Source organism: Salmo salar, chromosome 28, assembly GCF_965601325.2.
Source record: "Salmo salar chromosome 28, fSalSal1, whole genome shotgun sequence".
In the NCBI taxonomy this organism is placed as follows: Eukaryota; Metazoa; Chordata; class Actinopteri; order Salmoniformes; family Salmonidae; genus Salmo; species Salmo salar.
Window position 1 is genome coordinate 2,444,521 of NC_138318.1, and position 13,139 is coordinate 2,457,659.

The 13,139-nt window shown below is 42.2% G+C and overlaps 1 protein-coding gene across 4 annotated transcripts in view; it reads right to left on the reverse strand.

Annotated features, from left to right (window-relative positions):
* LOC106589258 (ATP-citrate synthase) overlaps nt 1–13,139 on the reverse strand; it is a 127,298-nt gene that overhangs the window by 27,216 nt on the left and 86,943 nt on the right. For 3 of the 4 annotated variants that reach the window (XM_014178975.3, XM_014178973.3, XM_014178974.3), the window contains 2 exons: nt 4,480–4,630; nt 3,968–4,111 (listed from right to left, as the gene is read on the reverse strand). The exons of the other annotated variant lie outside the window; for it this stretch is intronic. In XM_014178975.3, the coding sequence (XP_014034450.1) occupies nt 3,968–4,111; nt 4,480–4,630 (295 nt within the window). The remainder of the gene's footprint in view (nt 1–3,967; nt 4,112–4,479; nt 4,631–13,139) is intronic. 4 annotated transcript variants of the gene reach the window in all.

Here is a 13,139-nt window from a genome sequence, read left to right on the forward strand (position 1 = left end):
CGGATTTGCTGTTCAGATGTGTAGGAGCAGACTCAGCCTAGGAGGAACAGTTAAACATCAGTGCTTGTGTGAAAATGTCTTCATCTAATGCAGCTGCATTGATCCTCTGGGAAGAATAAAGTTGTTTAAGCTTTCATAGTGTCTTGAGTTTTTTACTCAGAATTAGAACCTAACATTGTGTTAAATTGATTAATATTTTTTCCCCCCTCATCAATACACAGAATAACCCATAATGACAAAGCAAAAACTGGTTTTTATACATTTTTACAAAGACAATGAAGAGCTCTCCAGTAGGTACCAAAACATTCAAAGGCCATCTTCTCAAAAGTGAGGTTACAAGTTTATCGACTTTCAAAGCAGAATTACTTTCCCATTGTTCCTCAAATGTAGTGTATGATATACCATTTTATAGTCTTGTGTCTCTGCTTTTATCCAATGTAAAAAAAACTATTTCAAATTTTGCTACATAAGATCTGTCATGACGTTACCCTGTTGTATGAGGTTTATGACCCCCATAATCACCTTTCCCCCCTTTCTCTCCACCCTACAGAAAGGACTCTTGGAAAGCCCTGTGTTAACATAGAGAGTATGGTAACATCAAAAGGTTGGGGAAAGGTACAATATTTCTGTAATCCAACCAGTTGAAAGTGTCCGTTGGTACTTAAAGAACATGATGTCAGATCAGTTGGTGTCTGGGACATTGTATCTGATGATAGGATGACATAACTAGTATGATACAATGTATCAGATTCACATGGAATTGTTGTGCAATTTAAATGTTTAAATATTAACCCATTTGTGAAAATATTAAATGTAATTTTGCTTCTAAATGAGAGAATTGTTTTCATAAGTAAACTATGCTCACTCAGTGGTAACGCCCAAGTGAACAGACATTGGTTGAAAACTAAGAAACACACCCTTCTCTCCCCTAATACAAAAGCCTGTTGACGGAAATCAACCTTAGTTCCCGTCGATGTGAGGACTGGTGTCCGTACTTTAAAAAGGGCTATTTTCAACGTGGAGGTGACAATCCCCACGCTGGAAGGATGAATTTCGACAAGACCAGCCAGAATACAGCACGAGCTGATTATAGCAAAATGGTATGAACTTTGAACTCTTATTCAATAAAGAAGTGATACATCCTAGAAGTCGAGTTATCAGCTGCAGCTGTAAACGTACGTGGCCTAGGAAATGACAGAATCTCTTAAGAACGACAGGGTACAACGTATCCGCCCTACAACACTACGACCAGAAAGATTCGTCAAAGGACAAAGGTGATCTCTGCTGGACAAACCAGTCTTCCATCTTCGACCCATTTATCAAAGCGCAGCTCAGTGTAAATATACATCTTGCATTTTCCTTTTCCGAACGGGCGCTTATTAGAATGTATAAGATTCTGTATAAACGGTAGCATAGCTTCTCAAGGTCCGATAGAGACCCAATCCTTTTGTTCCTCAGTCTTCCCGCTCTTCCATTCAAACCCAACTCCCTTTCTTTGCGTAACCAGCCGTCATATCGGTTTAGTCCGCTAGGGACCTTTCCTTTAATGACATGATTAGTAATCGATGTATGATCCATCCTGTGTATATGTAATTCTGTGTGATTATTTAGAAAATATTATTATTTAGAAAATAAATAATTGAAACAATTTGTTTGCCCGGGTTCGTGAAGATAACCAAGTACTTACGACAATCAGAATGAGACCGATAGAAGGTGACAATTAATAATTGACTGCAATTGATATAAAAGATCTTCAGATCTTTAAGAGTTTATTCGGAAGACAGCAGCTCTATAAACACTCTTCCGTGGTGCCCCAGGTTATTAACAAGTTAATTGTTGCATGGTTTAATTCAATCACGTAATCAAACGTTAGGTAATCGATTTGATAAAATAGCCTGTCATAATTTAATCAGTCAGACATTACAGATTGAATCAAGGAGGTCAGTCATGAATTCATAAAAATAAATATATATTACTTTTACAAAAGTATTCAGACCATTTACTCAGTACTTTGTTGAAGCACCTTTAGCAGTGATTACAGCCTCGAGTCTTCTTGGGTATGACAATACAAGCTAGGCACACCTGTATTTGGGGAGTTTCTCTCATTCCTCTCTGCAGATCCTCTCAAGCGCTGTCAGGCTGGATGGAGAGCGTTTCTGCACAGCTATTTTCAGGTCTCTCCAGAGATGTTCGAACAGGTTCAAGTCCGGGCTCCGGCTGGGCCACTCAAGGACATTGAGACTTGTCCCGAAGACACTCCTGCGTGCCTAGGGTTGTTGTCCTGTTGGAAGGTGAACCTTTGCCCCAGTCCGTGGTCCCAAGTGCTCTGGAGCAGGTTTTCGTCAAGGATCTCTCTGTACTTTACTCCGTTCATCTTTCCCTCGACCCTGACTAGTCTCCCAGTTCCTGCAACTGAAAAACATACCCACAGCATGATGCTGCCACCACCATGCTTCACTGTAGGGATGGTGCCAGGTTTCCTCCAGACGTGACACTTGACACTCAGGACAAAGAGTTTAATCTTGGTTTCATCAGACCAGAGAATCTTGTTTCTCATGCTCAGTCTTTAGGTGCCTTTTGGCAAACTCCAAGCGGGCTGTCACGTTCCTTTTACTGTGGAGTGGCTTCTGTTTGGCCACTACCATAAAAGGCCTGATTAGTGGAGTTCTGCAGAGATGGTTGTCCTTCTGGAAGGTTTTCCCATCTCCATAGAGGAACTCTAGAGCTCTGTCAGAGTGACCATCAGGTTCTTGGTCACCTCCCTGACCAAGGATCTTCTCCCCCCGATTGCTCAGTTTGGCTGGGCGGACATCTCTAGGAAGAGTCTTGGTAGTTCCAAACTTCTTCCATTTAAGAATGATGGAGGCCACTGTGTTCTTGGGGCCCTTAAATGAGGCAGACATTTTTTGGTATCCTTCCCCAGATCTGTCTCGACACAATCCTGTCTCGGACAACTACGGACAATTCCTTCGATCTCATGGCTTGGTTTTTGCTCTGACATGCACTGTCAACTGTGGGACCTTATATAGACAGGTGTGTGCCTTTCCAAATCATGTCCAATCAATTGAATTGACCACAAGTGGACTCCAATCAAGTCTTAGAAACATCTCAAGGATGATCAATGGAAACAAGATGCACCTGAGCTCAATTTCAAAGCTCATAGCAATGGGTCAGAATACTTTTGTAAATGTGATATTTCAGAAGAAAAAAAATATAAATGCACAAACATTTTGAGAAACCCGTTTTCGCTTGGTCATTATGGGGTATTGTGTGTAGATCGAGGGGGGGAAAAACGATTGAATCCATTTTTGAATAAGGCTAAAAGTCAAGGGGTCTGAAAACTTTTCGAATGCACTGCAATGCCACATATGTCTCAAGTTGAGGGAATGTGCAATTGGCATGCTGACTGCAGGAATGTCCACCAGAGCTGTTAAAGTTAATTTCTCTACCATAAGCTACCTCCAACGTCGTTTTAGAGAATTTGGCAGTACGTCCAACGGCCTCACAACCACAGACCCCTGACGTGTGGGCGAGTGGTTTTCTGATGTCAACGTTGTGAACAGCGTGCCCCATGGTGGCGGTGGGGTTATGGTATGGGCAGGTATAAGCTATGGACAACGAACACAATTGCATTTTATCGATGGGAATTTGAATGCACAGAGATACCATGACGAGCTCCTGAGGCTTATTGTGAGGGCCTTTTTTTTTTTTTAAAGGTACAGTATCTGTGACCAACAGACGCTTATCTGAATTCCCAATCATGTGACATCAATAGATTAGGGCCTAATGAATTTATTTCAATTGACAGATTTCCTTATATGAACGGTAACTCAATAAAATCTTTGAAATTGTTGTATGTAGCGTTTATATTTGTGTTAGTATATGCTCAGTCAAACAAATTGAGATGGAATTGTTCAAATTAACTGGAAATGTAGCTATATTTAAATCCTTGTAATTTACTGCTCACCGATTTGACCCTGTGCCCAATACCCATGATCAGCTTGCCATCCTTCTTCATCTTGTTGACAAACTCCATCGGCAGCATGCCGCTGTCGAACGCCTTGCTGAACTGCTTGGCCGCAGCATCCAAAGCTCCTCCAAAGCGGTCCCCCTGGGAAACAATATCAACAAAGTATATTCGTCTCTAAACTCTTACAAGTAAAGACAACCCTTTTTGTCAGTGTCCCAGTAGTGGGCTACATCCAAATTCTCCACCCTTTTCCTGAACTTATACAGATTCTTGCATAAATTTAACAAATGGTGGAAACTCTCTCCAGCCAAAGATCTTGGCTGGAGAGAGTCTTAAACCAACGCTATGCTTTGGTCTTTGAAATCTTCCTTTTTTCTCATTCCCTTCCTTCAAGACCTTTAATCTGAGAGGTATGGAAGCCATTGGATAGATACTAATGGTATCTGGACTTGATGCATTTTCAAATTAGATTTCAGGAAGTCACACAGTGTGTGTATGTGTGTCCTCACAATGGTGAGCAGGCCGGATGTCAGGCTGGAGATTAGGTCCTTGCCGGCACGGGCACAGACTATGGTGTTGTGGGCACCAGACACGGCGGGCCCATGGTCTGCAGTCACCATCAGGCACATCTCAATGAACTGGCAGGCGTAGCGCGGTAACCTAGGGAAAAATCAAGATGTGGGATGATAACTAGAGGGAGGAGAAGTGATGGGGCCATGTCAGTGCACAACACCAAAGTGGAGTGTGCAATGGGTAACCAGGTTTGTGTTCATTCATACGGGCACACAACTGAAAATGTTTTGCAACAGAAACCCAAAATTTGAAGGTAAAAAAAATCCAGGTAATCCTTCCAGGTGTCAGTCCTTTTTCTTCCGTTTGGTGCCTAATGAACACAACTCAGGTGTGAGAAATCTCTGGCCAATCAAAGACCTTTTACCACACGGAGCCCTGCTGATCCATGACGACTGGTCTGCCGACGTAACAGCACGAGGGGGCTACAACAGACTTCTTCCGTCGCGACGTCCCTCTAAGGCCCTTCTGCGAGCTTGCTAGCCCCGGCCCGCTAGCTGTCTCACTGGACCCCTATATGATCACTCGTCTACGCATGCTTTTCCCTAATGTCAATATGCCTTGTCCATTGCTGTTTTGGTTAGTAATTATTGCCTTATTTAACTGTAGAGCCTCTAGCCCTGCTCAATATGCCTTAGTTAACCCTTTAGTTCCACCTCCCACACATGCGGTGACCTCACCTGGTTTAAATGATGTTTCTAGAGACAATATCTCATTGTCACTCAATCCGTAGGTTTACCTCCACTGTATTCACATCCTACCATACCTTTGTCTGTACATTATGCCTTGAATCTATTCTACCGTGCCCAAAAACCTGCTCCTTTTACTCTGTTCCAAACGTACTAGACAACCAGTTCTTATAGCCTTTAGCCGTACCCTTAACCTACTCCTCCTCTGTTCCTCTGGTGATGTAGAGGTTAATCCAGGCCATGCAGTGCCGAGCTCCACTCCCATTCCCCAGGCGCTCTCATTTGTTGACTTCTGTAACTGTAAAAGCCTTGGTTTCATGCATGTTAACAGAAGCCTCCTCCCTAAGTTTGTTTTATTCACCGCTTTAGCACAGTCTGCCAACCCGGATTCCCTAGCCGTGTCTGAATCCTGGCTTAGGAAGACCACCAAAAACCCTGAAATTTCCATAACTATAACATTTTCCGACAAGATAGAACTGCCAAAGGGGGCGGAGTTGCAATCTACTGCAGAGATAGCCTGCAGAGTTCTGTCTTACAGTCGTGGCCAAAAGTTGAGAATGACACAAATATTAATTTGCACAAAGTTTGCTACTTCAGTGTCTTTAGATATTTTTGTCAGATGTTACAATGGAATACTGAAGTATAATTACAAGCATTTCATAAGGCTTTTACTGGCAATTACATGAAGTTGATGCAAAGAGTCAATATTTGCAGTGTTGACCCTTCTTTTTTCAAGACCTCTGCAATCCACCCTGGCATGCTGTCAATTAACTTCTGGGCCACATCCTGACTGATGGCAGACAATTCTTGCATAATCAATGCTTGGAGTTTGTCAGAATTTGTGGGTTTTTGTTTGTCCACCCGCCTCTTGAGGATTGACCACAAGTTCTCAATGGGATTAAGGTCTGGGGAGTTTCCTGGCCAAAACAATCGTTGTTTTGTTCCCCAAGCCACTTAGTTATCACTTTTGCCTTACGGCAAGGTGCTCCATCATGCTGGAAAAGGCATTGTTCGTCACCAAAATGTTCCTGGATGGTTGGGAGAAGTTGCTCTCGGAGGATGTGTTGGTACCATTCTTTATTCATGGCGGCGTTCTTAGGCAAAATTGTGAGTGAGCCTACTCCCTTGGCTGAGAAGCAACCCCACACATGAATGGTCTCAGGATGCTTTACTGTTGGCATGACACAGGACTGATGGTAGCGCTCACTGTGTCTTCTTCGGACAAGTTTTTTTCCCGGATGCCCCAAACAATCGGAAAGGGGATTCAGAGAAAATTACTACCCCAGTCCTCAGCAGTCCAATCCCTGTACCTTTTGCAGAATATCAGTCTGTCCCTGATGTTTTTCCTGGAGAGAAGTGGCTTCTTTTCTGCCCTTCTTGACACCAGGCCATCCTCCAAAAGTCTTTGCTTCACTGTGCGTGCAGATGCACTCACACCTGCCTGCTGCCATTCCTGAGCAAGCTCTGTACTGGTGGTGCCCCGATCCCGCAGCTGAATCAACTTTAGGAGATGGTCCTGGCGCTTGCTGGACTTTCTTGGGTGCCCTGAAGCCTTCTTCACAACAATTGAACCGCTCTCCTTGAAGTTCTTGATGATCCGATAAATGGTTGATTTAGGTGCAATCTTACCGGCAGCAATATCCTTGCTCGTGAAGCCCTTTTTGTGCAAAGCAGTGATGACGGCACGTGTTTCCTTGCAGGCAATCATGGTTGACAAAGGAAGAACAATGATTCCAAGTACCACTCTCCTTTTGAAGCTTCCAGCATGTTATTCGAACTCAATCAGCATGACAGAGTGATCTCCAGCCTTGTCCTCGTCAACACTCACACCTGTGTTAACGAGAGAATCACTGACATGATGTCAGCTGGTCCTTTTGTAGCAGGGTTGAAATGCAGTGGAAAGGTTTTTTAGGATTTGCATGGCAAAGAGGGACTTTGCCATTAATTGCAATTCATCTGATCACTCTTCATAAAATTCTGGAGTATATGCAAATTGCCATCATATAAACTGAGGCAGCAGACTTTGTGAAAATGTATATTTGTGTCATTCTCAAAATGTTTGGCCATGACCGTACTATCCAGGTCTGTGCCCAAACAATGAGCTTCTACTTTTAATCCACCTTTCCAGAAACAAGTCTCTCACCTTTGACGCTTGCTATAGACCACCTTCTGCCCCCAGCTGTGCCGTGGACACCATATGTGAATTGATTGCCCCCCATCTATCTTCAGAGCTCGTGCTGTTAGGTGACCTAAACTGGGACATGCTTAACACCCCGGCCGTCCTACAATCTGAGCTTGATGCCCTCAATCTCACACAAATTATCAATGAACCCACCAGGTACAACCCCAAATCCGTAAACACGGGCCCCCTCAGATATCATCCTAACCAACCTGCCCTCCAAATACACCTCTGCCGTCTTCAACCAGGATCTCAGCGATCACTGCCTCATTGCCTGCATCCGTAATGGGTCAGTGGTCAAACGACCACCCCTCATCTCTGTCAAACACTCCCTAAAACACTTCAGCGAGCAGGACTTTCTAATCGACCTTGCCCGGGTATCCTGGAAGGATATTGACCTCATTCCGTTAGTAGAGAATGCCTGGTTAATCTTTAAAAGTACTTCCCTCACCATCTTAAATAAGCATGCCCCATTAAAAAAAATGTAGAACCAGGAACAGATATAGCCCTTGGTTCACTCCAGACCTGACTGCCCTTGACCAGCACAAAAACATTCTGTGGCGTACTGCATTAGCATCGAATAGCCCCTGTGATATGCAACTTTTCAGGGAAGTTAGGAACCAATATACACAGGCAGTTAGGAAAGCAAAGGCTAGCTTTATCCTGTTGGGGATCTTATCCCGATATCGGGATTCATTGTCAAGAGACCACGGCGGGAAATTCAAAAACTGCAAGAATCTAATAATTTCAATTTCTCAAACAATCAACTATTTCTCACAATTTGAAAGATAAACATCTCCTAAATCCAACCACATTGTCCGATTTCAAAGAGGCTTTACGGCGAAAGCATAAAGTTAGGTTATGTTAGGAGAGTACATTGAAAATAGCTGTGTGTAATGTTTTGTCAATTCAAAGACAGGCGTCACCATAAGCGGATAACCAGCTAGAATTATGCACCAACCTTTGACAATCTTCCTCAGATGACACTCCTAAGACATTATGTTACACAATACATGCATTTTTTGTTCCATCAAGTTGATATTTATATCCAAAAACAGCATTTTACCGAAGCGGTGAAAATCAGATTTTTTTTTCTCTCAAATGCTTCCGGTGAACAACGTTACAAATCACAAAATTACTATTCGATAACATTGGTAAATTATATTATTGTCATTCAAATATTCATAGTTTAACATTTCGTAAATGCTACTGCAATGCCAGATTTCAAAATAACTTTACTGGGAAATCACAATTTGCAATAAACCGGGTGCTGTGCTAAGAACAATAGGCTAGGCTATACAGGTTAGCACCATCTGTAACCATGTAATATCAAAATTACTATTGTCAATATTCCCTTACCTTTGATTATCTTCATCCATTGGCACTTCTAGAAATCCCAGGTCCACTACAAATGTGGTTTCTTTTGACAAAGTTCATAATTGATGTCCAAATAACTCCAAGTTGTTCCATGTTGTTAGCGCTTCGGTAGGCTACTAAAAAGTAGCGCGGGGGGGGGGGGGGGGGGAGTCACGGCGAAAAGTAAAAAAAATAATCTATTTACATTGTTCAAACATGTCAAACGTTGTTTAGCATCAATCTTTAGAGCCATTTTTAACGTGAAACATCAGTAATGTTTCAACCCGACCTCTCCTGTGTCTTGAAAAACGTCTTTGAAAAATGTATCGCATCACATGATTGCGCAGGTGCAGCCAATAATGAAGTGACGACATCCCAGGGAGGTCAACTTCTCTTCATTGCCATCCGGTCTCTGTTCATCATAGACGCTTCAAACAACTTTATAAAGATCGTTGACATCTAGTGGAAGCCGTAGGAGTTGCGAAATGAATCCTTTCTCACTATGGTATCTATAAAACAATGACACTAAATAGTACAGTCACAAAATTCAAATTTTTTTTTAATCTATTTTTCACAGGTTTTTGCCTGCAATATGAGTTTTGTTATACTTACAGACACCATTCAAACTGTTTTAGAAAATTCAGAGTGTTTTCTATCCGAATGTGTTAATAATATGCATATCCTAGCTTCTGAGTTGGTGTAGGAGGCAGTTAAAAATGGGCACATATTTTTTTCAAAATTTCTCAATACTGCCCCCGAGCCTCAACAGGTTAACAAACAGAAATTTCCATCCCGTAGCACAAACTCCAAAAAGCTCTGGGACACTAAAGTCCATGGAGAATAAGAGCACCTCCTCCCAGCTGCCCACTGCACTTAGGCTAGGAAACACTGTCACCACAATAGAGGTCGACAGATAATGATTTTTCACTGCCGGTACCGATTATTGGAGGACCAAAAAAGCCGATACCGATTAATCGGCTGATTGTTTTTATGTATTTGTAATAATGACAATTACAACAACACTGAATGAACACTTATTTTAACTTAATATAATACACCAATAAAATCAATTTAGCCTCAAATAAATAATGAAACATGTTCAATTTGGTTTAAATAATGCAAAAACAAAGTGTTGGAAAAGTAAAAGTGCAATATGTGCCATGTAAAAAAGCTAACATTTAAGTTCCTTGCTCAGAACATGAGAACATATTTAAGCTGGTGGTTCCTTTTAACATGAGTCTTCAATATTCCCAGGTAAGAAGTTTTAGGTTGTAGTTATTATAGGACTATTTCTCTATACGATTTGTATTTCATATACCTTTGACTATTGGATGTTCTTATAGGCACTTTAGTATTGCCAGTGTAACAGTATAGCTTCCGTCCCTCTCCTCGCTCCTGCCTGGGCCCGAACCAGGAACACATCGACAACAGCCACCCTCGAAGCAGCGTTACCCATGCAGAGCAAGGGGAACAGCTATTCCAAGTCTTAGAGCGAGTGACGTTTGAAACGCTATTAGTGTGCACCTCGCTAACTAGCTAGCCATTTCACATCGGTTACGCAAGCCTAATCTCGGGAGTTGATAGGCTTGAAGTCATAAACGGCACAATGCTTGAAGCATTGCGAAGAGCTGCTGGCAAAGGCACAAAAGTGCTGTTTGAATGAATGCTTACGAGCCTGCTGGTGCCTACCATCGCTCAGTCAGACTGCTCTATCAAATCAGACTTAATTATAACATATCACAAAGAAATACGAGCCTTTGGTCATTAAAATGGTTGAATAAAATGGTTGAATCCGGAAACTATAATTTCGAAATCAAACGTTTCTTCTTCTCAGTGAAATACGGAACCGCTCCGTATTATATCTAACGGATGGCATCCCTAAGTCTAAATATTCCTGTTACATTGTACAACCTTCAATGTTATGTCATAATTATGTACAATTCTGGCAAATTAATTACAGCCTTTGTTAGGAATAAATGGACTTCACACAGTTCGCAATGAGCCAGGCGGCCCAAACTGCTGTATATACCCTGACTGCTTGCACGGAACGCAAGAGAAGTAACACAACGTCACATCCCTAGTTATAAGAAATTCATGTTAGCAGGCAATATTAACTAAATATGCAGGTTTAAAAATATATACTTGTGTATTGATTTTAAAGAAAGGCATTGATGTTTATGGTTAGGTACATTGGTGCAACGACAGTGCTTTTTTCGCAAATGCGCTGGTTAAATCATCACCCGTTTGTCGAAGTAGGCTGTGATTCAATGAGAAATTAACAGGCACCGCATCGATTATATGCAACGCAGGACACGCTAGATAAACTAGTAATATCATCAACCATGTGTAGTTAACTAGTGATTATGTTAAGATAAGTTTAATGCTAGCTAGCAACTTACCTTGGCTTCTTGCTGCCCTCGCGTAACAGGTAGTCAACCTGCCACGCAGGCTCCTCGTGGAGTGCAATGTAAGGCAGGTGGTTAGAACGTTGGACTAGTAACCGGAAGGTTGCAAAAACTAATCCCAGAGGTGGCAATCTGTCGTTCTGCCCCTGAACAAGGCAGTTAACCCATAGTTCCTAGGCCGTCATTGAAAATAAGAATGTGTTCTTAACTGACTTGCCTAGTGAAATAAAAAAATATATATAAAAAAAAAAAAACGTAAATCAGTGTCCAAAAATACCAATTGTGATGAAAACTTGAAATTGGCCCCTATTTAAAATCGGCCGACCTCTAATCCACAATAATCGAGAATTTCAATAAGCATTTTTCTACGGCTGGCCATGCTTTCCACCTGGCTACCCCTAACCCAGTCAACAGCCCTGCATCAGCAACTGCACAGCAACTTGCCCAAGCCCCCCCCATTTCTTCTTCACCCAAATCCAGATAGCTGACATTCAGAAAGAGCTGCAAAATCTGGACGCCTACAAATCAGCCGGGCTAGACAATCTGGACCCTCTCTAAAATGATCCGCCAAAATTGTTGCAACCCCTATTACTAGCCTGTTCAACCTCTTTCGCATCGTCTGAGATCCCCAAAGATTGGAAAGCTGCCACGGTCATCCCCCTCTTTAAAGGGGGAGACACTCGATCCAAACTGCTACAGACCTATATCTATCCTACCCTGCCTTTCTAATGTCTTCGAAAGCCAAGTTAAACAGATCACCGACCATTTGGAATCCCACCGTACCTTCTCCGCTATGCAATCTGATTTCCGAGCTGGCCGTGGGTGCACCTCAGCCACGCTCAAGGTCCTAAACGATATCATAACCGCCATCGATAAGAGACAATACTGTGCAGCTGTATTCATCGACCTGGCCAAGGCTTTCGACTCTGTCAATCACCACATTCTTATCGGCAGACTAAACAGCCTTGGTTTCTCAAATGACTGCCTTGCCTGGTTCACCAACTACTTCTCAGACAGAGTTCAGTGTGTCAAATCGGAGGGCCTGTTGTCCAGACCTCTGGCAGTCTATGGTGGTGCCACAGGGTTGAATCCTCAGGCCAACTCTTTTCTCTGTATACATCAATGATGTCGCTCTTGCTGCTGGTGATTCTCTGAACCACGTCTAACGCAGACGACACCATTCTGTATACTTCTGGTCCTTCTTTGGACACTGTGTTAACCTCTCTGGGCTAGGTGGGACGCTTGCTCAACAGCCAGTGTAATCCCGTGGCGTGATATTCAAATACCTTAGAAATGCTATTACTTCAATTTCTCAAACATATGACTATTTTACACCATTTTAAAGACAAGACTCTCGTTAATCTAACCACACTGTCCGATTTCAAAAAGGCTTTACAACGAAAGCAAAACATTAGATTATGTCAGCAGAGTACCCAGCCAGAAATAATCAGACACCCATTTTTCAAGCTAGCATATAATGTCACATAAACCCAAACCACAGCTAAATGCAGCACTAACCTTTGATGATCTTCATCAGATGACACCCCTAGGACATTATGTTATACAATACATGCATGTTTTGTTCAATCAAGTTCATCTTTATATCAAAAACCAGCTTTTTACATTAGCATGTGACTAGCATTCCCACCGAACACTTCGGGTGAATTTACGAAATTACTCACGATAAACGTTCACAAAAAGCATAACAATTATTTTAAGAATTATAGATACAGAACTCCTCTATGCACTCGCTATGTCCGATTTTAAAATAGCTTTTCGGTGAAAGCACATTTTGCAATATTCTCAGTAGATAGCCCGGCATCACAGGGCTAGCAATTTAGACACCCAGCAAGTTTAGCACTCACCAAAGTCAGATTTACTATAAGAAAAATGGTATTACCTTTGCTGTTCTTCGTCAGAATGCACTCCCAGGACTTCTACTTCAATAACAAATGTTGGTTTGGTCCCAA